The sequence below is a fragment of the Prionailurus bengalensis genome, chromosome A2 (assembly GCF_016509475.1).
Source record: "Prionailurus bengalensis isolate Pbe53 chromosome A2, Fcat_Pben_1.1_paternal_pri, whole genome shotgun sequence".
In the NCBI taxonomy this organism is placed as follows: Eukaryota; Metazoa; Chordata; class Mammalia; order Carnivora; family Felidae; genus Prionailurus; species Prionailurus bengalensis.
In genome coordinates, this window is record NC_057348.1 from 24112330 (window position 1) to 24137463 (window position 25134).

At 41.9% G+C, this 25134-nt stretch overlaps 1 protein-coding gene across 13 annotated transcripts in view; it reads right to left on the reverse strand.

Annotated features, from left to right (window-relative positions):
- Positions 1 to 25134, reverse strand: part of ERC2 (ELKS/RAB6-interacting/CAST family member 2) — a 923107-nt gene that overhangs the window by 196443 nt on the left and 701530 nt on the right. For 8 of the 13 annotated variants that reach the window (XM_043587674.1, XM_043587670.1, XM_043587676.1 and 5 more), the window contains one exon: positions 23201 to 23369. In XM_043587674.1, coding sequence (XP_043443609.1) covers positions 23201 to 23369 — 169 coding nt within the window. The remainder of the gene's footprint in view (positions 1 to 23200; positions 23370 to 25134) is intronic. The other 5 variants (XM_043587678.1, XM_043587677.1, XM_043587672.1 and 2 more) reach the window with 1 other exon arrangement.

The window sequence follows — 25134 nt, forward strand, 5'->3', positions numbered from 1 at the left end:
GACTGTTGGCCCCAGGCCCTTCCTGTGCCCCTGGCTGCTTTCCCATTTGATTTGCATGTGTAGACAAGTCCACCATGCCCATGACCAGTAACACCACAGACCACCTTATGTCTTTGTTTTGCATTCCAAAGTACTATGGTATTAATTTCCATTCTTGCAGTCTGAACAGCATCAAACACCTAATCATTTTGGTCTCAATGCCTACAGATAGGTTAAGGAATTTTCCATTTTCTTTGAGATATGAGTCTTAGTTCCCTAGCAGAACTACTGATTTAGCTTTATAATTTCTTCTTTTTTATAGCATCTATTAGTTTTTTATTACATAAAGCATACATGCTAGCTGTGAAAAATTAAATAATACAAAAGACTTTATGAAAAGAAAAGTAATATTCCCTCTCTGACTATCTGAATATCTATTCCCACTGTTAAGGTTTTTTTGTGTTTTACCAGACAATTTTTATGCATAATGCAAACACAGACACTTGTACATACTCCTCTAGAAATAAAATGCCCAATATGTCTTGACCAGCCTTACATATCAAGATCATATAGAGTGATATCATTTCTAATGGTTACACATTATTCCATTCCGTGCATGTACTTTTATTTACCAATCTTCTGTTGATGTACTAAAATAGTGGGCAGAACTCTTTATTTTGTTCAAAGTTCTATCCCAAGCACCTAAAACATTACCTGGCACACAGTGAATGTTTGTTGAATGAATAAATGAATGAATGAATGAATGAATGAATGAATGAGGGACATTTGGGTCATTTCCAGTTTTTCATTATTCCAAAAATATTTAAAGAATACTTTTCCACAGGGATAGTTTTATCTGTCCTCATGTGCTTGTTCTCATCAAGGATGGGTGCTGAAACAGCTTATAAAAGCTGTTTCTATAACGTGCTAGGAAAAGAGATTTAGGAGAGACCCCTAGAATAGAGTATACACATTTTAAACCTTGAAAGATATCACTAAATTTCCCTTTAGAAATGTTGGCCAACTTCCAGTCTGTGCCCTTTTCCCCAGACTGTGCCAACACAGAGTCTCTTCAAATTCTAATCTTCAAAAATCCAATACGTGAAAAACTGTATCACATTCATATTTCCTTCAATATAATTTGAGGCTGAGCATCTTTTCAAACATTTATTGGCTGTTTCTATTTCACTATCTGTGAGCCTCCTTTTGCCCACTTTGGGGGAGGGATCGGGGGACTTTTCTCTTACTGGTTGTAACAATAATTGCATATTTAAAAAAAATTAGCAATGGGGCGCCTGGGTGGCGCAGTCGGTTAAGCGTCCGACTTCAGCCAGGTCACGATCTCGCGGTCCGTGAGTTCGAGCCCCGCGTCAGGCTCTGGGCTGATGGCTCGGAGCCTGGAGCCTGTTTCCGATTCTGTGTCTCCCTCTCTCTCTGCCCCTCCCCCATTCATGCTCTGTCTCTCTCTGTCCCAAAAAATAAAATAAACTTTGAAAAAAAAATTAAAAAAAAAATTAGCAAGAGCTCCTTTCAGAAAGACAAGAACCTAAGTAAAAGTGGGAAGAAAGCAAGTACCAGCAGACTATGTGTGGAAAGGGAAATGTCCACAGACAGGCTAGATTTGAGGATGCTGGGGTATCTGTGATTATTGGAGCACATCAGCATCTGGAATGTTCACTTGAGCAGGAGAGAAAGGGGGAAGTATTAGCCAGTGGTGTGCTGGGATGCAAACAGAGCTGGCCCCCTTCCCTCTATGCCACAGCCCAGCAAGGAGGCGGCGGTTATAGGTGGAACATTAGCAGGAGACTAGTGTGAGCGTTCATATGGTGTTTCACTTCTCTGCAAAAGGCTTGTGGGTTTCTTCAAAATCTGGGCCATCCATCCATGGGAGAGTACTGGGCATGTAAATGCCACTCATCATGCATGTGTTAGTGGGAAGAATCTAATGCAACTTTCTTCCCCAAACAGGAATTCCCTGTATAGCAGTCCTGGTGGATACATTACCTAGTGATGGGAAACTCGATACCTTATGAGACGATATATTAAATGGCTTAAAGTGTCTTCCCTCCCCCATTCCTGAAATATTTTGAGCTTTTTGGCTGCAGTTTCAGTCCACTTGTCCTAATTCTGGTTTTTGGGAGGGGGCCCAGGTTTTTAGACATTTCTATACAGTTATGCCTGCTATCTCTAGCTTACCTAGCTTAACCATTCTTTGTATTCTCTACTGATCATTTTCTCCTTGTCTCCTCTATGTACCCCATCACACATGGGGTCATTGCAGTGTGTCAGGACTCCTCTAAGAGAATAATTCCCTGAACAGAGTCTGAATAATCCAAGTCTTCACATGTGTCCTTAACCTGCATTAAATACTATTTAAAAATAATTAATACACTCTTATGTTGCCTTGATCTCTTAACATCTGCTGGGCAATGATGACTCATATTAAAATTAGCAATTGATTAAACTCATATCCTTGATGGCCAGTTTCCCCTCCATTTATATACTCACACATACGGCTGCGCACGTGTGCGCGCGCGCGCACACACACACACACACACACACACACACACGAGACGCGCAGCATGTGCATGCCAGAATTAAAAAATTTTTTTTTCAACGTTTATTTATTTTTGGGACAGAGAGAGACAGAGCATGAACGGGGGAGGGGCATAGAGAGAGGGAGACACAGAATCTGAAACAGGCTCCAGGCTCTGAGCCATCAGCCCAGAGCCTGACGCGGGGCTCGAACTCCCGGACCGCGAGATCGTGACCTGGCTGAAGTCGGACGCTTAACCGACTGCGCCACCCAGGCGCCCCAAGAATTTTAATTCTAAGCATAAACTTCATTCTTTTCCTTACTGAATATTTGCTTTGACTTATCCTAACTAAATTTGGGTCTGTCATTCCATCCTGCTGAGATATTTCTCAATTCTAATTATGTCTTCCATTGTTTTAGGTAACCTTCCCAGCTTTGAGCCATCACATTTTCGAAAGTGTGTTTTCAAAGATCATATAATTGGGTCCATGTACATGCTGGAGGGACAGAGTCCAGCACTTCTGGCAATCTCTCTGTAGAGGTGACAGGATCCCCTAACCAACCTGCCTAGGGTGGAGTTGTTCAAACAGTAAGTTCATCCAAATGGACCACTATTTAGTCCTTATTTCTGCATCTGGTCAAAAAAAAAAAAAAAAAAAAAAGGAGAGAAAGGAAAAAGGAAAAAAGAATACAAACTAATACAAATGCCTAGCTGAAATCCTGGTACCTTGTGTCTATGGCATTCCCTCAACCTACCTTTATATTGATCTTATCAAAAAACAAAGTGAGCTTAGCATTTCTTTTTTTTTTTTTAATTTTTTTTTCAACATTTATTTATTTTTGGGACAGAGAGAGACAGAGCATGAACGGGGAGGGGCAGAGAGAGAGGGAGACACAGAATCGGAAACAAGCTCCAGGCTCTGAGCCATCAGCCCAAAGCCTGACGCGGGGCTCGAACTCCCGGACCGCGAGATCGTGACCTGGCTGAAGTCGGACGCTTAACCGACTGCGCCACCCAGGCGCCCCAGCATTTCTTAATCTTAGCAAACAAATAAAGAATCTTAGCAATTGCTGATTTTATTCCAGGTTTAACAAACCATAGATTGAATACTTGTTCTGGAATCTGGGTGTGGATCAATTTCAAACTTACAGCACTTCATAAACACATATGCCTCTTAGGCATTTAGAAGTTAAATTCTGGAGGTGGGTAAAATTTAGAAAATCCTAAGAAAAAGGGAAGTTAGTTTCCCTGTTCTTTAGGTGCTTTTATCCACTGCTGGCAGGTAAACTAGAAAAAATTTTCTCAAGGGCTATTTGATACTATGTATTAAAATTCAAAATATGCATGCCCTGGGGTAAAAGAGTCTCCTCTTGAAAAGAAAGTTAGACAGGTACACAGGGATGAAAAGGATATTCACTGGGATGTTGATCACGGTAGCAATTAATGAGAAGTAAATAAAATGTTCATCTATCAGGATTTTGCTTAACAGATTGTTGAATAACCATTGTCATATAATGGAATCCTCAGAAACCATTCAAGAGTAATAGATATTTATATTCATCAGAAGGAAAAATATCACAACATATAGTTGAATGGAAGGAGAAACAGATGGTAGAACAACATGTTCATATAAAATAAAATATAAATATCTATATTTAAACACTTTTGCAGGTTTATATATGTATTTGTGTATATGGATACATACATACATACATACATACATACATATGTGAAAAAGGCCCAGAAAGATGAACACTAAATATTGATGGTTATTGCCAAGTGCTTGGATTTCAGGGAGTTTACTTACTCCTTTATTCCTTTCTAAATTATTTGAATATTCAATAAATTATAGGAAATAAGAAATGAAACAATAAAAATGATTTCTCTCCTCCATATATTAAAATGCTGAGATATAAATTGTTTCTTCAATTAGAAGGAAATAGGGTCAAAATCATTTTAGCTCAGGGGAATGGACTCCTGAGACTGAGGCTGTCTCAGTCCCTTGCAGTCTTCTGTTTCTGTGCACTTCGATAGTGCAGGGTTGAATGGAGCCCTGACTTCTTGGCCACAGATCTCTTCCTTTCAGCCTGATCCTTTCAGATGCTAGCAAACTAACACGGCAACTTGCTTCACAAGAGGCATTTAACAAACCTGGCCCCTTTTAAATACTGACGAATTGGGGCGCCTGGGTGGCGCAGTCGGTTAAGCGTCCGACTTCAGCCAGGTCACAATCTCGCGGTCCGGGAGTTCGAGCCCCACGTCGGGCTCTGGGCTGATGGCTCAGAGCCTGGAGCCTGTTTCCGATTCTGTGTCTCCCTCTCTCTCTGCCCCTCCCCCGTTCATGCTCTATCTCTCTCTGTCCCAAAAATAAATAAATGTTGAAAAAAAAAATACTGACGAATGCATGTACTTCACAACTGCATTGAGAGGCATGGCTGGGGCTGTGTAGCACAGCTGGTTGGAAGAGGGAAATCTCCCAAGTCCCTGTCAGGCTCTGAACCAGTGCACCACTGCCAAACTCAAGTCCTCCCCCAAGAGCCCCGGAGCCCTCAGCTGGATCAAGTCACTGTCCATTTGAGTTCTGCCTCATGGGCCAAAGATTGGGTGTATCTCTTTGCTGGGTCTTTTCAAACTGGGAGAGTTAATAGTACAGTTCCAAGTTCAGGAAATTTCTTGTAATAATATGGCATTGCAGTAATGTATAGGCTAAAGTCATGCAAAAAATATTTGTCTCATTCCCACACTCTAAAACTTGGTAATTATATAGAAGCTTGGACATTAAGGACCCAGACATAAAGGAGTGGGTTAAAAAGCATAATTATGGCTCAGAAACAGCATGAGCCTGGGGACATTTCAGGCCAGGTCCTACTCCACAAAACAAAACAAAAAACCCAGCACCCAAAATCAAATGGTGGGCCCTCTCTCTCTTTCCCATTTTGGGAAATAACCCATTAACAAAATAATGTACCATAATGATTATTTAGAAACAGACATGAGATGGAAACTGGCAGCAAAATGAAGTCTTTAGTTCTGGGATTTGAAGGTTAATGGCCCAAGGATCTCTCAGGTCCTGAAGCTTTATAGGACATTATTTGAAATTTGTGATACAGAGGGAAAGACTTCAAGTTTCCATGTCTCATAGGCTGTATAATTGAAAGAAGCTGTTATTTTATACTTGGTATGGTATTGGGGGGGACATTAATAAAAGACCCAAGTCATTACTGGCAAACTATTCTTAAGTATGCAGAAAACAAGAATATGCCCTGGGAGGTACCCAAGCTTCATCAAACCCAAGGTTAGCACTCATAGGCAGAAATGACCCAGCAACCTAATCTCAGAAGCCATTCTATCATTAATCAAAATGCTGGTTCCAAACTTGTTTCGTGTCGACAGTTTTCATATCATAATCTCCCTTAAGAATACACAATAGCTCCCTATTGTCTTATGTATCACATAGAAACAGTTCAGTCGCTGGACAAGGCCAACCATTCCCTTTATTCCTCAACAATCCACCTCCTCCCTGCTGCATCCACAGAAACTCTCCCCAAAGATGGTCTCCAAAACCATGTACGCACAGATTCATCTCTATCCTGGCCACTACTCTGAGATTAGGTTGCTGGGTCATTTCTGCCTGTGAGTGCTTACCTTGGGCCAGGAATGACCTCTTCTTACAAAGCCAGGTCCTACAGCCTCCATCATAGCTAGACCTCAAATGTAACCCATTAAAACAATTTCCATAACTGGAAGTGTCCTGGAGAGTAAAGAAAACTAGAAGTGAAGTCAGAAGGCATTGTCAAGAGGTCAAAGTTAAGTCACTTAAGAGCTGTTTAACTACCAGAAAATTATTCAACCTCTCTGATTTTGTGCAAAAGGCATGAGGAGGCTACTGGATACCAAAGGAGATTCTCTGAGCTCAGCCTGTGGCTTCTGATTCCTTTTTATAGCCCAGGAATATCTGAAACAAGGATCAGATCTTCTATGGGCTCAATAAACTCTGTTGAGCAACTATCTCTCTTACCCATTATCATTGTGTGCCTGTGCTGACCAGCTTATCTCCACTCCCACACTCATTCCTGCTACATGGTCCCATCCCAGCCCCCAGGTACACCTCTTCTGGTGACAACTACAGCCAAAAACCATCCCGAATCTTGCCATTTATTTTATGTTTACAGTGCTTGAATCTGCAAGGCTGTCTATATAGAGAGAGTAAGCATTTGGATACCAAAAGATTCCCTCCTTGGGGGGTTGCTGACCTCCTTCATTAGATCAAATGCTGATCTGTCAATCACATCCATAAGCTTTTAGCAGCCTTTCCCTGAGTTTCTAAGGTGGTGTAGTTTGTAAGGCTGGTGGTAGAGTTGGTATTTGGTGAAGGTGGGCAAGAAGCTCACCACATACAAACAGTTTAGGATCTGCTGCTACAGTTAATATAACTATTTGAAACATTAAGACACACATAAATTGTTTTTGAGCATTTTGCCATGAGATAGCCAAAAACATTACAGAGAAGCAGAAGTTAAAATAATAATCTGTATTGTCTTTATAATTTTTTCATTTTCTTTCCCCTTCTAATTTGTGATCTTCCTTCTTTATCTCTGAGTCTATAAGGCACAGCATTAAGCATTTTGGGAGTTCCAAGCTGGGAATCACTGCATACTTGGAAAGTCCAATATTTACTATTTCTTCTCAATATGCCACTGCTGAAGAATAATCAGGAAAGGATTCTTTCTCCCTCCTTTTTAAATTTTCTTGCTTCCTACGAGATGCCTCCCCGAAGTCCTGGGAAGGCTACATGCCCATAAAGATCTTGGTATCAGTGAGTATGAAAACCAGCATACACATATATCAACTCTGTCCCTGAATAAGTGTGTGGTTTTTATTTGGTTTGTTCCAGAAGCTCTTTCTTTGATTTGCATTTCAGCAGTGTGCAAGATCTGAGAAACATGCTAACCTCCTGGCAAACTATCAGGAGAAAATTGCTTTAACTGGAGAATGAGGCCTCTTCCTTCCCAGAACTTTCTTTGCATTCTCTGAGTTTGAGAACAAAACGTAATACTTAAAAAACAAACAAACAAACAAAGGAATCAACAAACAAACAACAGAGGTTAGACCCAAGACTTTATCCCAGATGGTTGAAAGTAAGGAGAATAATTGCCTACAAATCAATCAACAGATTGAGCAGAGGGGGGAAAAGATGCTGTGCTGTTTCCTTGATCCCTATCTGGATTCCCAGAGTTCCACGGAACATTCCAAAAGTAATTTGGCTTTTGTGCACAGTACACAGGGAGTAATGTTTTTCAACAGAATTTCATAAGGAGATGGGGGGATAATTTTGGGTCTTGCTCTCAGCAGAAGCTGAAAACTGGGTGTGGCTAAAAGACAACATCAGGCTTTTTTATGTGACTCCTCTTTTGAAAAACCACCCCAGAGATGAAAAATCACCTGCCCTCACCTCACTGAGAATTCACGTGGATTTGCCCAAGAGAATTTCTGCTCATAAAAATCTGCAAAACAGATCTGTTAAAACAAACCTGTAATTATGAACAGAACAAGAATTTCACTTAAATAATTTTGCAGCTTTAATACCAACTGATTCAATAACCCCAAACCTGATCGGACTAGTCAAACTCGACAAGATTCAAGTCTCCTAAAGGTGGTTACCGAGCATGCATGACTGACCACCAAACTATGTGAGATACTGAAAAAAAAGAATAAAGAACAAGACAATGACTTCCAACCCAAGCAATGTAAAATACTCAACAATGGTTTTCCACATAAAACTGTTTGGCAGCAAACAGGGAGAGCCTATTGGCAAGTCTGTTTTTTGGATCAGATTCCAGAAATGGAAATTAAGTGACAGGATGTGCCCAAGGTCATGCATACGTGGGTGACCTGATAAAGGAATGTGGAATGCCTGAACTCCAGCCAGTGTTAGCCCCTTCCACTTTGGAGGAAGAAGGACCAACAGTGAGAGGATGGTCTGTAAATTCTGTGTCTGTACCTGTGTCCTCACAGACTCTTTCCATGCTCAGCGGAGTTATCATTAAACTAAAGCATCACACATCACTCTAAAATTTTCCTCAGAGAGAAATTATAGCTTTCTACTTCCTCAATTCTCTTGGTCTTGGTCAGAACATTAATATTTGTTGGACAGCATGTTTTTAAGTGGGAAGATATTTTAAAAATCAAATATTCTGGTTTGTTTCAAAGAATATGTTCTCAGCTAAAGTCTGATGCTTTCTTCCTGTGGGGGTGAGCCACAGTTGGCCACGATTCACCATAGTTTCCACCAGCTAACAATAAAAAATTATGTCCCATTCTAAAGAAACAAAAGAAAAATTATAGTAAAGTTGTGCATTTCCTCTCCAGTCCCCGAAGACAATCTGAAGAACTGGCTCAACATGCCAAATTAAGCCATGAGAATTTATCCATATCTAATAAGGATTAGCAAATGCTACAACACTGAACATGGCCTTGACATAATTTATATTCCAACTTCTACGGCACTGGGTTCAGCGTGCTCTCATTCCAGCCCTGACATAGGAGGATCTGTTGAGCAGTCCTGTGATGTCCTCTGAGAATCCCAATCATGTGCACGACAAGCAGGAGGGCTCTTGTCGTGACAAAAGAAAGTTTCTTTATACAGAAACAGTACCCTCAGAACCAGAACATGGTAACTAAGCTTAAATAACTAACTACCTAGGAGAGATGCAGGCATTTCTCCCCTTGAATCCAAGATAATCATTCTGGAAGCAGAAAACCTGGTGATGGACCCCGTTTTGCCTCTTTCCAATGCTGGGTGTCCACCTGCAACTTGGAAAATTTTGGAAACAGTTCTAAGTTACATATTTGGAGTGTGGAAGATTAAGACTCCTGAACTTTGAGCTAGCCAGCTCCGATTGGGTCTGCTCCATTCCATTTCTCATCCATACTTGCCAAAAGCACAAAGAGGCAACTGGGACATTTGCTCATAGTATCTGCTATTAAGATAAATCAGCAACACTTAAGTGTCTTTTGTTCATAAAAAATAATCCCCTGGAGATCGTTCTTCCCATTCCAAAATATCAGCTTTTTGTTTCTCTGCCTCACCAAGGATTGCATCACTAGAAAGCTCAAGGACACAGAGGCTCTCCTTGAAGCCCAGTCTCATGTCAAGAAGCCTCAGAAGGCCTTGGACAAGCAAGTCTGGGGCTGAGAGGTCTGGGCACTCCCTTCCTTGGAAGGAACATGTCTGAACCCATACCAAACTGGGTTCTTTCAAGGCAATGTCTGCACCTTCTGCATTACTTCGTTTTCTTCAAGGGTGAATCAGGGTCTGCCTCCTAAAAATGCAGAAGGCAGGGACTATTTACAAACATTGTTACTCAAGTTCTTTTATCTTTGGTCAGGGGAACAAGTCATACGGGGTGTGGTTTGTGTCAATGGATTGTCACCAGAGACAATGCGGGACCATCATTCCTCAGCATTACCCTATGGAGAAGAATAATATAGCCCTGTCTTTGCTTCTCAGAATTGAGATCAACATTCTTCACATTTGTGCAGCCCCTCAGGGATTTTTAAGACCTTTCCCCAAAGAAGATGCTTCATGGTAATGCTTCTTTGTGAGTTAGGTAGGAAATAAAATACCCATTTCTACAGGAAAATAAGTTGATCTGCTCACCATCATACAAGTAATAAATAGAGATGAGTCAGGATTACACAAGCCAAATGAGCAAACTGCAGAGCCTTCCTTCTTCCTTGTCTTTGAAATCTAGAATCCTCATATGCCCTGGTGGGAAAGATGGCAACAAAGATGGAAAACAAAGGGGCTGAGAGTGCTACCCCTACCGACAGATTCACTGAGGACATTCTTGACTTGAGCACCCACCAGCCCTGTGGTGACTTGGCTTCTCCATATGCAAAATAGGGATAATGATGTTTTTGTGAGGGCTGTAATAAAACAAAAAGTGCAACACTGTGCCTAGAATATCATTTGTTCAAGAGATGATAGCTGGGTTCACATACTACTGAACAATGCATCTCTCCTACTCAACTGTAGCCTCCGAGAAAGCAAATGATTGCCATTGTCATTTGCCTCAAAGTCCTTGGTGTAGATCAAGTACTCAATATACTGTATGTGAGAATGTACTGAAATTGTCTCTGACTACCAAAAATGCAAGGAATGTAGAGTTCTGTTAGTTTATTCCCTTCATCTTGCAGATGGAGAAACTATGCCTGTAAGAGAAAAGCAAAATAAGTTGCCCCAAGTTTGTGAGTGTGTTAGGGTCAGAGCTAGGTGAGAACTCTGATCCCCACATCCATTCTCAGATCTTGCACCTTCTATTACCTGCTGAGGTGTCTTTTGTGTCTTGTGTTTAAATACTTTCTAGATGGCTGCTTGCTGTCAGATATCTCAGAGAGCACTGGCGCTCCAAATCCAAGAAAACTGATAACAGAAACTTCCTGGCCTTGTGACCTACACACCTGCTTTCTACCTGAGCATCCAAAGAGGCATTGGCACATCCAAGGCAGCCCATAGTAGGAAGTGGTTGGCTTCTGAGCTGTGTTCGTAATTCTAGGTGTGCTGGGCCATAAGAGAGAGGAAATAAACCAGCCTCAAGATGACCAGTTAATCAGAGGTTTCTGGGGCATAAGAACTACCCTGGATTACAACCTTCTGAGCTGTCATTCTTGTTCAGCCGATTTTCATTGTTCCCTAAAATGACAGCCTTTCGGTCCAATCTGAATTTATTAACCTCTTTGCACAATTCCATTTCCAGACTGTATCAAAGATCACCTGAACACAGATTTGCTGGCTATGTCTAACAGGCATTTCCCGATGACCGTATCAGGGCAAAGATAAGAGAGTGGGGTTTTGGTTGTTGTGTATGTATTTTTAAAAAATAATCTCATCTAAACATTGGTGTTGTGGGGTTCTGGCTCCCCCACCTTGTCAACTCAGCAACTGCACTTCAGGCTCCAACCTGAGAAGAATAGATTCCAACTCTCCTGGCTGTAGTCTGCCCCTCTGGGGACTCCCTCCCTCCACGTGACTCCACATGACTCACCTCCACCCCCCACCTCCTTGCACATACTTGTTCAACAGGACCCTTTCACATGTCCTGAGAACACCCTATTCAAAGTCACCCTCCACACACCTTATAGAACACCATCTTTATTTTCCCCCCACACCATTGATTGTTATTTAACATGGCATATATGTGATGTCTTTATTTTGTTTCTTGTTTGTGTCCTCTGCTAGAATACAAGCTCTCTAGGGGCAGGGAGTTTTGTGCTTTGCTCATTATGGTGTCCCCAGTGTCCAGAACAGTGTCTGGCACATAGTATGTGCTCAGTAAGATTTGCTGAATGAATTGCCTACTTCTTCCCATACCTACTCCCCTAAGAAGTTTTAAAAATCTCCCTCTGCCTCTCTCTCTCTGTATACTGGCCACTTGCACTACTCAGAGCAATATTCTGCTCCGAATCTATGATTGGCATGTCATCAGAGTGTGGATTTGACAAACTTAACACAAATAACTGACAGTTTTGTAAAAACTTAGAAATGTTTGGACTTTGTAGGAGACAGCTATTTCTTAATTCTTTAAAATCCTTCAAACAACTATAACTCTACTATTTCAACTTTTGGGCACTAATCTTAAGACAAATAACAGAAAAAAAAAGATTTATATACTGAGATGTTCATCAAGTATGATTATAAAAGTGAAAAACTAGAAACAAATTGAAAACCCAATAAGAGAATAATAAAATTAAGTATGGCAATGATGGAAATCATACAACCAAGATATATGTTTTTGAAGGCTTTTAAGGACATGGGAAAATGTACAACATTAAATGTTTATAAGGCTAAAAAAACTTTATTATGTAGTATGTCATGTCTTCGTTCAAATATGTATGTAGACAATGGAATGTAGGAAACCATAAATCTTAATGACAGTTATTTCTGAATGGCTGGATTATGGGTGATTTTAGATTCTTATTTACATTTTTCTAAGTTTCTATAAAGAGCATATATCATTTTTATGATAAAACATTTATTTATATGCTTCCAACTATGGAAAAGTATCATTTAGATAATAAGGATGGTTACAAAATCAAATCCTTATTACTTTTTAATACTGTGCATTATTATGGGTTAAGATTTTTAAAAATAGTACACATGAGAGATCCTGGAAGTTTTAACTCTGTCTTTAGTAGCATGTTGCAGAGAATGAAAAAAAAGTGGCATCTTCCCAAAAAGAATATGCAGTTAAGTAAGAGAAAAGATAAATTACTGGAAATGTTAAATGTTGCATTTGATAATGGTCTTTCTGCAATCATGAGAGTGGAGGGTGAAAATTCCCTTTCCTGTTAAAGTGTTATTTGAAAAAGCCTAAAAGAGGAAATTCTGAAGCCAGAAAAGGGCAAACACAGTATGCACACCAATACTGTTTATGACAAAACCAGTGTGATTTAAACATAGTTATGTAAGGGGCAATGTGAACAAAAAGGGAGCAGGAAAAAGGACTTTTCTTTCATTTTGAAATTCAGCATCAGGAAGACACAAGGGCAGGAAGTCAGATCTTTTTTCAATTCATGTGAAATGATAAGGTGAAGACAGCCTGGAAGGACTTTTAATTATACGATGAGAGGAAGGAAAGGAGGGAGAGAAAAGAGACCAGGAGAAACCTGTTTTATACGTGAAATGATGAAGAAGAAAATGGAAAACAGAAGGGAAAAAGGCTTCCAAGCAGATATCTTGAGAATGAAACACAAAGGCTGCAAGAAGCAAGTGCCAACATCTCACATAGGAAAGCAGAAAATGCGGCACACCTGATCAAGGCTGTAGCAACCCCTCCCCCTGGCAGTGGGTGAAGGGGGCCGCCTGGTGATGCAGGAAGAGATAAGTCACCCTCCCCAGCCTGCACATGTGACCTCAGGTCAGCACAGGAGCCGGCTGGGACCAGAGGGAGGAGCTAGGAGTGGTGCTCAGGGTCACAGGATAAAGCCTTCTTTTTATGCAACTTGTTAGCCCCTTCGCTGGGGTGTGTGTGTGGGGGGGGGGGGGGGGCTATGGCCTAATGAGTTATGGCAGCAACTTGGGGACATGTGCTGAGAAGAGAATGGAAGAGCTGTGGAATGAGGCTCCTTCCTCAGTTGTGGCATCTTCACCCAGTTGCTGGACCTTGATTTCCTTATCTCTAAAATGGGATTACTAACACCCAGTTTTCAGAGTTGTGAAGATCAATGGAGATAATATATTTAAAATCCCCAGCCCAGTGCCAGGTATATAGCAAGAGTTCAAAAACCGTTAGTTTCTCCCACTCTAAAAGGTGAATAGAAAAACTGTCATGAAGAGCAAGAATGATGCACACATTATAGCCACACTTAAAGTTCTCTTGAAGCAATGTCAGTCTAAGATCCTCCCCACCAATCTACCCAGTGCAACAGCTGGATCCAGGCTTTCCCAAAATACAATGGTTTCCTGGTGGCCGACATCTTGGGAATTTCCCCTGTATATACTCTGTGCTTTGGTGGTGGATCTGAAATGTTCTTGGAGGCAGTAATGAACAGGTTAAAATTGGGGGGATTTCAAACATGTCTAATCCAATAAGAGGCTTGGTAAAACATGCGTTATCACTTAAAGAATAAATGTTTAAAAATAGAGCACAGATGTGAAATTTGAATAAAAAAAAAGGAGACAGCGCGTGAGAGATCTTCTTGGCATTTGTACGCTATTCTCTGTTTCGGTCACCTTCAGCTAAGCCTGTTATTCTAATATGCTCTGCCAACTGCTAGATACTGCAGGGGGTGCTTGAAATTACTGAAGCAAAGTTGGAAAATCACTCAGAAACTTAAAAGTCAGACCCATCCCTCCCTTTATGTATTTCTAAAAGCAGGGAACACACTGATGAAGTTGGTCTTTTCAAGTTTTTCTACTTAAAAAGGTATGTTAAGAAAGTAAAGATCAAGCTTTTCTAACACTAGCAATTTTTACACTAAAATCCTTAAATACTTCAGAGAAAGTATCATGGATAGGTATCAGTCACAAAAAAAGAGAGGCTATGGACTGCCAATCATAAAATAGGAATTTCTACTTCTGTAGGAAGCATTCCCTACCTCTCCAGCAAGCAGATTTTTGAATGTCTGTAACACATCTGCACCAAAAAAATAGGAATTTTCCCTGTTATCTGTTTCTTGAGCTAACATCTGCCTAGTGGTACAGAAGATAAAAAACCAAGGCTCAAGGGCAAACAGAGTCTCTCCTGTAGGGGAACTAAAGTGGTTTTTATACTATGGCTTTATTCAAATGAAAGACTCAGAAAGTAGACCATCAGAGTCCACTTGAAGATCTGGTAAAAAGCCCTCCTAAAAGAGATTTGAGAAACTCGTGGAATCGCTGAGAAAATCTTTTCCTCCACAATCTGAGTGGTAGTGTGTGTTGCAAGTGGCCAACTGAATGGACTCCCTGAGTACTGGAGCTGAAGCATAAGCTATTTAGATTAGGGAATGTCCAGGCTAAGAGAGCAGACTAGTGTCCTGACCAACTACTTGGTACTAAGAGGAAGCTTTTCAGTAACACTGAAAGGTTTTACCTCCTTGAGAATGCCCTGTCCTTGGCCTATCAAAGAGGGATCTGGGTATTTCTTTTTTAAAAGGGGGTTCTCTAGAACATACTGTAAAGATACTTTGCATTGAAATCAATTATAAATAGAGATGTGCCTAGACTCTACCAGTGGGACATGAACAGCTTAACCCAAAGTGAGTCTGCAGTGAAAACCAATGCATTTGCATTTCAGCAATTTGATCTGGGGCAAGTCTGTGATGCATTACAATGCTGGGATCAAATCAAGCTTTTCTGGAGCTCATCCAACCAAAACACAGGGCTATGGGAACCCTACTGCATACAGTTCCTCCACTGCTGTTTAATTGTGCTCACCTTCTGAACCATAAAGTATAATTAAAAGTCATCTACATACAATGCAATGGAAGTGTAAATATGAAGTAAAACCATGTACGGCCTCAAGCAGAGAAGGAAAGAAATGCCTGACTAACCATCCCACTCAGGTGCTTCCCACTGTTCCTGACAGGATGGTTCTGTCTCTGCCAACATCCAATTTTGACTAGGATTCCATCCTTACAACCAGCTTTCCTGAACACTTTCCAGGGCAACCTCCGCCTTCTCCCATTCTTGGCCACACCTATTTGGCTAATTCTTAGAGATGAGTCTTACCAACTTTTGAACAACACACAGGAGGGGGAAAAACTGCCTAAACAGATACACTGTGCAGACTTAGTGTTGCCTTCAGAATGTTGACCTGGACTAGTCTCTCCTGGTCCTAAAGTCTCCCTGCTCCCAAATGCCCAGTATGTTTTGGTAGCCAAAAGCAGTGCCCAGAACTGGTAGGAAAGCGAAACGAAAACAAAGCACAATTTATCTCTGATCACAGAAGTATTCTAACCAGTTCTGAGAAATAAGCTGGTTCTAATTTTAGCTAAACAATAGTGTCTGGCCCTCATTTTAAGAAGGCATTTTCATCAAGGATGTGCATATCACTACTTCAGCACACAGGGGAGCATTTGGGAATAAGGCTTAGGGGGTAAGATTTAGTTTTAAGCTTTCTTCAAAAACCCCTTAGCAGCAAAAAAAATCCAATGATTTCAGAATTAATTATTTTGATGTCAGTCTTTTTTTCAAGGGTGGAGAAAAAGAATTAGGGAGAGAATTGATCCAAAACACAAAAGAAAGAAAAATGATTATTTTTAATAATATTTTTAGAACTAGTCTCCCCACGGAAAGAACAAAAAGCCCAAAACCAAAAAAACCAAAAAACTTAACTCATTCCCAATCGAGACTTTCTCCCAAAACTGCAAAAATCTGGAAGCCAGATTTTTAAAAAAAGAGGTATAGTAAAAGCGTCAGAGGTGTGTGCTTATGAAGAAATGCAATTGGGAAGAATACAAAAGTTAGATAGACCTATATCTACTACCAAGCTATGATTAATCCTTTATCTTTTTTAATGCCAACAGAAAGTTAATTTGTACTGCTCTCTTAGCTTTATACCTTACTCAGCCTAGAACCAACCCAAATGTCAACACCTGAAGAGCGTCATAAAGATTCTTTTGTTGTTAAGCATAGGTGGAATTTCTGGACTCATTTCATATCACCTTTTCTGGCTCTCTTGACAGATGTTTAACAGGAGTTTAGATATTTCTAGGCAAACTGATTTATGACACTCAGAAATTCTCAGGGATGAAGTAGCGGCGCTCCCTTCATAACAACAAGTCACCTTTACCACATTTGGAAGCTCAGTGACAAGAAGAACCCCCAAATTTAGAAGAGATTTGAACTAAAATACAGTGAAAAGGAAGATTCAGAGGAAAGGGTCAAAATGGCCACCACTGCAAATAATTCAAGTATGGGAAAAGGCATCTCTACAAAGCACACTGCAACATGGCAGGAAAAAAAACATGACACCATTCTGTGGTCATCATGGCAAACAAGTCTCATCTCTTTTTTTTTTAATGTTCATTTATTTTTGAGACAGAGAGAGACAGAGCATGAACGGGGGAGGGTCAGAGACAGAGGGAGACATAGAATCTGAAACAGGTTCCAGGCTCTGAGCTGTCAGCACAGAGCCCGACGCGGGGCTCGAATTCACGGACCGGAAGATCATGACCTGAGCCGAAGTCGGACGCTTAACCGACTGAGCCACCCAGGCGCCCCAAGACTCATCTCTTCTACCAGCTCCTATACTTGGTGGCAGCCTGGAATACTGGGGTGAGAAGAATCATAGGCTAAGTTTTGTCTAAAGTCATGATTGACCAATAATGTCTCTTTTTTTTAAATAAGCTGCCCTGGCAATTCACTCACTCACTCATTTACTTATACCTTCAACAAATATTTGCTGAATGCCCACTATGTCCTAGCAATTGGGCTAGGCCTGGAGATAAACGGTCAGCAAAAAAGGTCACAGGATCACATTCTCAGTGCTCATAACTAGCAGGGTAGATAGTTACTATTCAAATAATCACAAAAACACAAATTCATAAACTAGCAGGATAGATAGTTACTATTCAAATAATCACAAAAACACAAATTCATAAACTAGCAGGATAGATAGTTACTATTCAAATAATCACAAAAATAAATACAAAGTTGCATCTGCTACAGTGCAATTAAGTGATGTCTACATTCTACAGGATTGTCAAACTGGAGATTTGATACAATTGAGAAAATCCCAGAAGGTTTCCCTGATCTTGGATTGAGAGTGAATGGGTGAATGTGCATTAACTAGGTGAGGAAAAGACGGAAATGTATTCCAGGCAGAGGGGATTGCATTGCATGTACAAGGCCCATTGGTTTGAATTTGTCTTTATACCAGCAGTAAAGGAAGCCAGGGAAGACGTTTCAGCAGTAAGGGCTGGAGAGTGATGAGTGTATCATGAGATTTATCTTTAGAAAAGATCATATTTTTGCCCACTGAGGTTTGAGAATCTCTGCCCTGGCCTGGAGGCTGGCTGCACTTTTCCTAGGCACAGCCATCTAAGCCATTACTGAACACCTGCCTGCCTCCTCACAGAAAAGAGAATGTAAGATTTGGACTCCAGCGGTATTATCGTGGAGACTGCCCGAAAGTCAGGGAGAGTATTTTGTCAAAGGATCCTGTTCCTACTCAAAAATCTCACCAGCCATGACAAACAAATTCTGGCATTAGTTCTTCACGGCTTTAATGGAAGTGGCAATGATTTTTAAAAATGCAGGCTAAGCCCTGGGACTCCTTAGAAGCTGAAGGCAGAGATCTGGAGAGTGGGCTCAGTAGGGCAGACTGAGACAGGTCATGCTGAGTGGTCTGAGAGCCCTCCCTGCTCTGGAGTTGCATGACTAATGTATTTTGTTTGGTAACTGCAGAGAACTTCTGCTTCAGAATGTACCACTCTTAGCAGATCCTGCAGAGTTCTACACATCCTATCCTCACTCAGTCACTGTGCTGACAGCTCACCTCTTCATCTCCTTGTGTGCTCCACTCCAGCCACACTGGCTTCCCTGTTCTTTCCCAAACACACCAGCATGTTCCTGCCTTAGAGCTGTGTGCAGGCTGTTCCCTCCACCAAAACACTCTTCCCCTAGATGTGTAAAAGCGCACTCTCTCACCTCCTTCAAGTCTTTGCTCAAATGTCTTCTTCTCATTGAGGCCCATCTGTCTACCCTATTTTACATTGTCACCTTGTCCTCAATCCTTCCCTGACACTCCTGTTCTCCTTATACTGGTCTACATTTTTCTTTTTTTACCATATGATTTACTTATTTATTACATTCATAGTTTATTGCTTTTCTCCCACCTGCCCCCCACTCCAACATTAAAACATATGCCCCACGAGGAAGGGGTCTTTATTTTGGTCACTGACATATTCCAAAAGTGCCTAGCATTCTAACACAGGGAAGGTACTCAATGAATATTGTTGAGTTGAATTCCAACATAGCATGTGGCCTCTCCATAAGCTGAGGCATTGGAACTCGATTCCTCGGACAATATCTGTGAGGTGTGGGAGCTAATCCATGGCTTTAGAGATGCAGTATTGAGCCTAGCTAAGAGCAAAGTGTCAGCACTGCTATGTCTTAGGAGCCCAACCCTGCACTACCAGGTATGTGTGATATGCATAGGTATGGTAGTTGAGTCATGTGGTCTCTCGGAGCCTTGATTTGATCAACTCAAAAATAAGAATGATGCTCTTCTCACTGGGGCAGATAAAATTTCTGTTGTGGATGAATACCCAGCACCTGTCTGAGAGCCTGGCACATAGCAGATATGCAATATGTTGGTTGGTGGATTATGAGGAAAAAGTGAGATAATGTTTGTAAACTTATATTTACATAAAGCACTTGATAGAGCCTGGCATGTGTCATCCATTCATTCACAAAACAAATATTTATTGAGTGGGTACTATGTGCTTGGCAAAGTGCAATAACTGTGGGGATTGTTAAATGAACTACTGATGTTCAGTCACTGGGAATGTCATGGGCAGTAGAGAAACCTTCTGCATGAGATGAGCTGAGCAGAAGGCAGCCTGAAGGGGTGGCATCTCTCATGAGCCAGTCTGCCTCAGTATCCTCACAGAACATCAGGCAGATGAACCAAAGGCCTTCCCCTCCCGTTGGCCCAGGCATCTGAAAGAGCTCTGCCCTCCCAAGTCACTCATGCAGGTGATGACAGCTGAGGTCTGAGACTCACTCTCCCAGGGGTACCCTGTCTGATTGACTCTATGTGGACTGCATACACTAACCAAGCAAATTTAATAAGCAGTGTGAGCCTCTTTGGTGCACACTGGGAGTTGAGGTCTACTGTTCCTGACATGTCTCCCCACTGCTCCCAAGTGCTTGGGCTTCAAGGGAGGGATACCAAGAAGGCCTAAGTGCTAATGTCTACAGCTCTTTCTCCTACAGTTCAAGAGTGTCTCAACCAGTTATGACTCCCAGGCTTGTGAAAAATATCAACAATGAAATCAAAATCAAGCTACCTTTGAGGATGGTAGTGATAAAATCAATTAATAGTAGCAGTAGTAATAGAAGCTCACACATATACAGTACCTATTATGTGCCAAGCATATGCAGAGCTCTTTATATACCTTATACTCACAATACTTTGAATTAGGTTATTAGCCCAGTTTACAGACAAGGAAACTGAGGCTCATAAAGGTTTAGTATTTTTCCCATGATCACACAGCTAACAAGTGCTCAGACAAGAGTCATCCCAAGCAGTCCAACTCTAGATGGTACTAACAATTCAGTTACTGGTTGTATGGTAAAGGGTCTTTTCAAGCATCATGGAATGTACAGCTGTAAAGCCTGGGCAAGGCACCAAACCTCTCTGGACTTTTGGTTCCTTCTCCTATAAGAGTATCAGTGCTTCAGTTTCATTGGGAGCTGATGAGTCAGTGTATGCAAAGCCTTTACAGCCATGCCTGGCATGTGGGGAGAACTCAGAAGTATTAGGAAGTATTGGTATGATCAAATAGCCTAAGCCTAAGAGCTCTAGGCAGAACCCACTCCTTATGAATAGCCAGAGAACATTCTTAAATGGATACTTTGGCATCTACTTCAAGCTTACAAAGATAAGGGGACCTCACAGGTTCTAGAATACCCTCCCGCTTGTCACTCTGAATTCCTTTCTGAGCCTCAATCTGGTGGGGCATGTGTAGACTCAGGTGGACTATCTCAGATCCAAGCCCTATTGCTTACAAGCTTTGTGCTTTAGGCTGGTTATTCCACACTCTGAGTCTCAGCTACACTCCCTGGAAAAGGGAGGCAATCCTGCCACCCACACCACAGGGCTGCTGTGAGGACAGTGGGACAAAGCCCCTGAGGGACACTGGATATGCACCCTGGCACAGAGCAAACACTCAATACAAAGGGGGTGCTTTTCCAAGCCAATGAATCATTATCCTTAGGATCATATCATTTACAACAAGGGTACATCAATTCACGTGCTTTTTTTTTCTCTGTTGCCTGTAGGGTGTGGGGAAGGATTTCAAATCTAAATCATCAAGGATCCCATCCTTCTCCTTCTGCCTCTTTTTCCACAATAGCCCTTCAGACCCTGCCTTAGTTCAGGCGGGAGCCTAACTCTGCATGGCTGGGGTTTCCCAAATGTGCCCCATGATACCCAAAACCAAGCCCGTCGTGAATAATGAAGGCTTTGTGCAGTTTCCCAGGAGCAAATTGAAGGGCTACACTCAATCCTTCCTGGAATCCAGGAGTGCATTTTCATGATGCTGAGAAAAAAATAGCCTTAAAAAATTCCTTATTGGAAAAATAGAGGGGGGTTTGAGGAGCAAGGTATCTAGGAGACAGAAAGGAAAATATAATCCACTATGCCTGACAGCGAGGCCTCTGGCTGGCTCCACTGGGTAGCCAGAAGAGCTGGCCCCATCGGGTAGCCACCAAATCTGGAACCTTTGACAAATACATAATAAATGAAATCACTTTACAAATCAAGATATAATGCTATCATCTATGGTCTCAGACTTTTTGGCCACCAAGTACTAGCAATCATAAAAAGAGATAAAGGGCAAGGTAGGATGTAGCTGTTATGTACCCCCACCCCCCCCCATGGTGGGGTCGAGTGTCTCCTTAGCTGCTGACTGACCTGAGACCTTTGGATCATGTATGCATCGTAGCTGGACCCGTGGTACTTGGCCGTAATATCTGGGCTGTAGCCAGCATCACAAGTGCATGGTATATTCGAGCTCAGGGGCTGTTTCCTAGGTCTATATACCTGTGGGAGAAAGCTACAATGGTTAGGTGCAGGAGGGGAGGGAGCAGGGCTCACAGGGAAGGAGTTAGGAGAAAGCAAAGAAGGGGGCTTGTCTTGACTTTCTGTGGCCAGGTGGGTGGAAAACCCAGTGTAGAAGATGCACAGCTCCAAACAAAGAGGTCAGATGTAAGCGGTTCCCGACCCCCAGGGCCAGCACTAGCAAGGCATGCTGCTCTATGGAATGACCCCAATGTCTGGCAGTGACTGGGTGCCTCTGCAGGAGAGGGCACCCAGGCATGGCGGTGGTCTCTCTCCCTCAGCAAGGCAGCCCTATGAGAAATGGACTCTGTTTCACGGCCAAAGGATGCCTTTTCCTTCCAAGAGTTGGCCCCGTTGCTAGAGGAAGGGTCTTATTTCTTTGGGCTTCCCTTCCAGTCACCTTGCACACTGGCCCAGATCACCCTAGCAGGCAGAGAGCCAGCCCTCGGGGCTGAAATTGATGTGGACACACTCCATATGGTACCATGTGGCATTTACAGAGCTTCAGAGCCACATGTGGCCCAAGCTAAGATGTGACAGCCACCTTGTGAGACCACAGACCACTGAGCCATAATATCTGCTGAATTGGTTTTATAATGAAGTTAGAGTCCAAGTGAATATCTTTAACCACTGCTTCCAAAAGTTCCTAAATTATATATGGAGAAGAACTAATGTCTGAAGATTTCAGGAATTATTTCGCAGTACACTTCAAGTGCAATTATGTCTATTTAAGCCACTCACAGAAAACCCTCCAAAAAGAAAAGAACTTTGTGCACAAGACTTTCCCCCTCCTTCCTTTTCCCTCAGAAGAAATACAGTGGCCTAGAGAGGAGGAATAAATGGATAATTGAGTAAATAGGTGATAAAAAAGGATGTTAACTAAATAATGGCTGGGGAGGTCTCCAAGCATAGTCTGGCGGTGCTAGGGGCTGGGGAATATTCCTTAGCTAAAAGGTCCTGAAAGAACTAGCTGAAGAACCAAAGTTGGAAGTATGGAGAGAAAGAAATCTAAAGAACTGGATGAGGAGAGTTATTGATGGGGCCCAGAAAGTAAGCAAGACAGAAGGTAACATTTCCAATGGGAAAGAAGGTGCCCAGAATTTAATTAGTAGTTTCTACGATTTAGTGAGAAGTCATACAAAGTCCACTGGAAGGAAGAGACCTGAGAGTTATATCTGGGAAGATGATGCTAATACAAAAGAAAGGAAAACAGCACTGGCTGCAAACCACACAAGCCCAGGCACATGCACATAAACACAGAAAAGCAGTAAAATGATGTTCTAGCAACAACTCGGGCCAATTCATTCCTACCTGGTTTTAGCTGCTTGAGCCTGCAGGATGGACATGGGAGAATGAAGAGTAGCTAAACCCAGAGAAAGCACGCAAGGCCCCAAACCCAGCAAGACACACCTTTTGTGCAGGAGGCCCCACCTGCTGCTTTAACTGATGCACGAGTCGATCTTTTTCCCGCTTGAGAGCCATGACTTCTTCCTGTGTCTTTTTCTTTTTGGAAGCAGACAATTCCAGCAAGGCAATATTTGCATCTTTTTCACTGATTGCTGCAAGCAGTGCTTCTTGTCTGGTAAAATAAAGATTATTGTGATCATTTTTATGAAATGTAAAAAAAAAACTTGTCATTTATAGTTGAAATGAACCATAGAGCACTGTCTTAATAGGAAGGAATTAAAGACAAAGTAACTCTTTGATTCTCAGAATGGACAAAGTAATTTGGGTCAGAATCCCTGAGACCCATGCACTGCTTCCTCTGAAGGAGCCATCTTTCACTGGCTTCATAGACAAAGCTGCAAATTAGAAATGGAGGGAGTCAATTTGAACACTCACTTCTAGGGTACTTTAATGGATGCAGCCATTCATCCATCCACCCACCCATCCATCCATCTACCCATCTGCCAAGTAAAGTTCTAGGTACTCCAAGACAATCCAACAAAACTGGGCAGCAATTTAAATATCAATATATTTTTTTTTCATGCAAGATTTTCTTTTGAAGGCAGGCAGACATATTTAGTAGGGTATCCTTTCCATTTTCAATGTAATTAATGATGCTTTCATGCCATTCCACCAAAAACCATTCCCTCCTCAGTCTTCCTTACCTAGTAATTACACCACCATCTACTGAGTAACCCAAGCTCCAAACCTAGAAGTCATCCTTGATTTCTTCCCTCTCTTCTCCACTCAGAGATGATCCATCAACAACTTCAGTAGGTTTTACTCCACGAGACATTCCTTATCTAAACTGATCTACTGCTACCAAACCACTCCCAACCACTAGCATCTACTCCTGCAGCCCACTAGTCTCCGAGGAACAAAGAAGGGTCATCTTTAAAAACATTATAAATATGGATTCCACCATTATGTTGCTTGCAAAATCCATTAGACTTGAAATCAGACCCTTTACCGATGCCTGTGACTCATTACACCAACTGGCCCTAACCACCTCTCTGAGGTCATCTTGTGCCCCTTCTCCTTCTGCATTCATTAGGCTCCAGCTCATTTTGTGTCTGAACTCTTTCTTGTCCTTGAAAATGTTATATTTGTCCTCACCTCATAAGCTTTGCCTTTGCCATACCCTCTGACAGGAATGCCCTCACCTCACACAGGTCCTTACCCTTCAGGTCTCAAATGATATGTATTTTCCTCAGAAAAGCTCTCGCCAGCCACTTTCCCTAGCAATGCCTCCCTACCTTTCACTTTGTGCCCAAGCCACTGGTCTGTCACATTACACTTTTTCTTCCTATAACTCTCGGTTATTTAAAAGGATCTTAGAGGGATGCCTGGGTGGTTCAGTCAGTTAAGTGTCTGAATCTTGATTTCAGCTCAGGTCATGATCTCAGGGTTGAGGGACTGTGCCATCTTAGGCTCCATGCAATCTCCATGATGGGATTCTCTCTCTCCCTCTCTCTCTGTCCCTCCCCATTCCCCTCTTAAATAAATAGACAGACAGACAGATAGATAGATAGATAGATAGGTCTTAGATATCTATTATTTGTTATCCAGACTTGACAGTCCATGATATTAGAACCTCATCTATCTTGTGCACTCTGGCTTCTAGAAGAGTACTGAGTACATAGTAAGTGCCTAAAATATTTGTTCAAGAAATAAGTAATTTTACTTTGTACTTTAAAAAATGTTTGAAGATACCATTGTACAAATAATCCTTTCATTTTTTAAAAAATTATAAAGCTTTGGGGCGCCTGGGTGGCGCAGTCGGTTGAGCATCCGACTTCAGCCAGGTCACGATCTCGCGGTCCGTGAGTTCGAGCCCCGCGTCAGGCTCTGGGCTGATGGCTCAGAGCCTGGAGCCTGTTTCCGATTCTGTGTCTCCC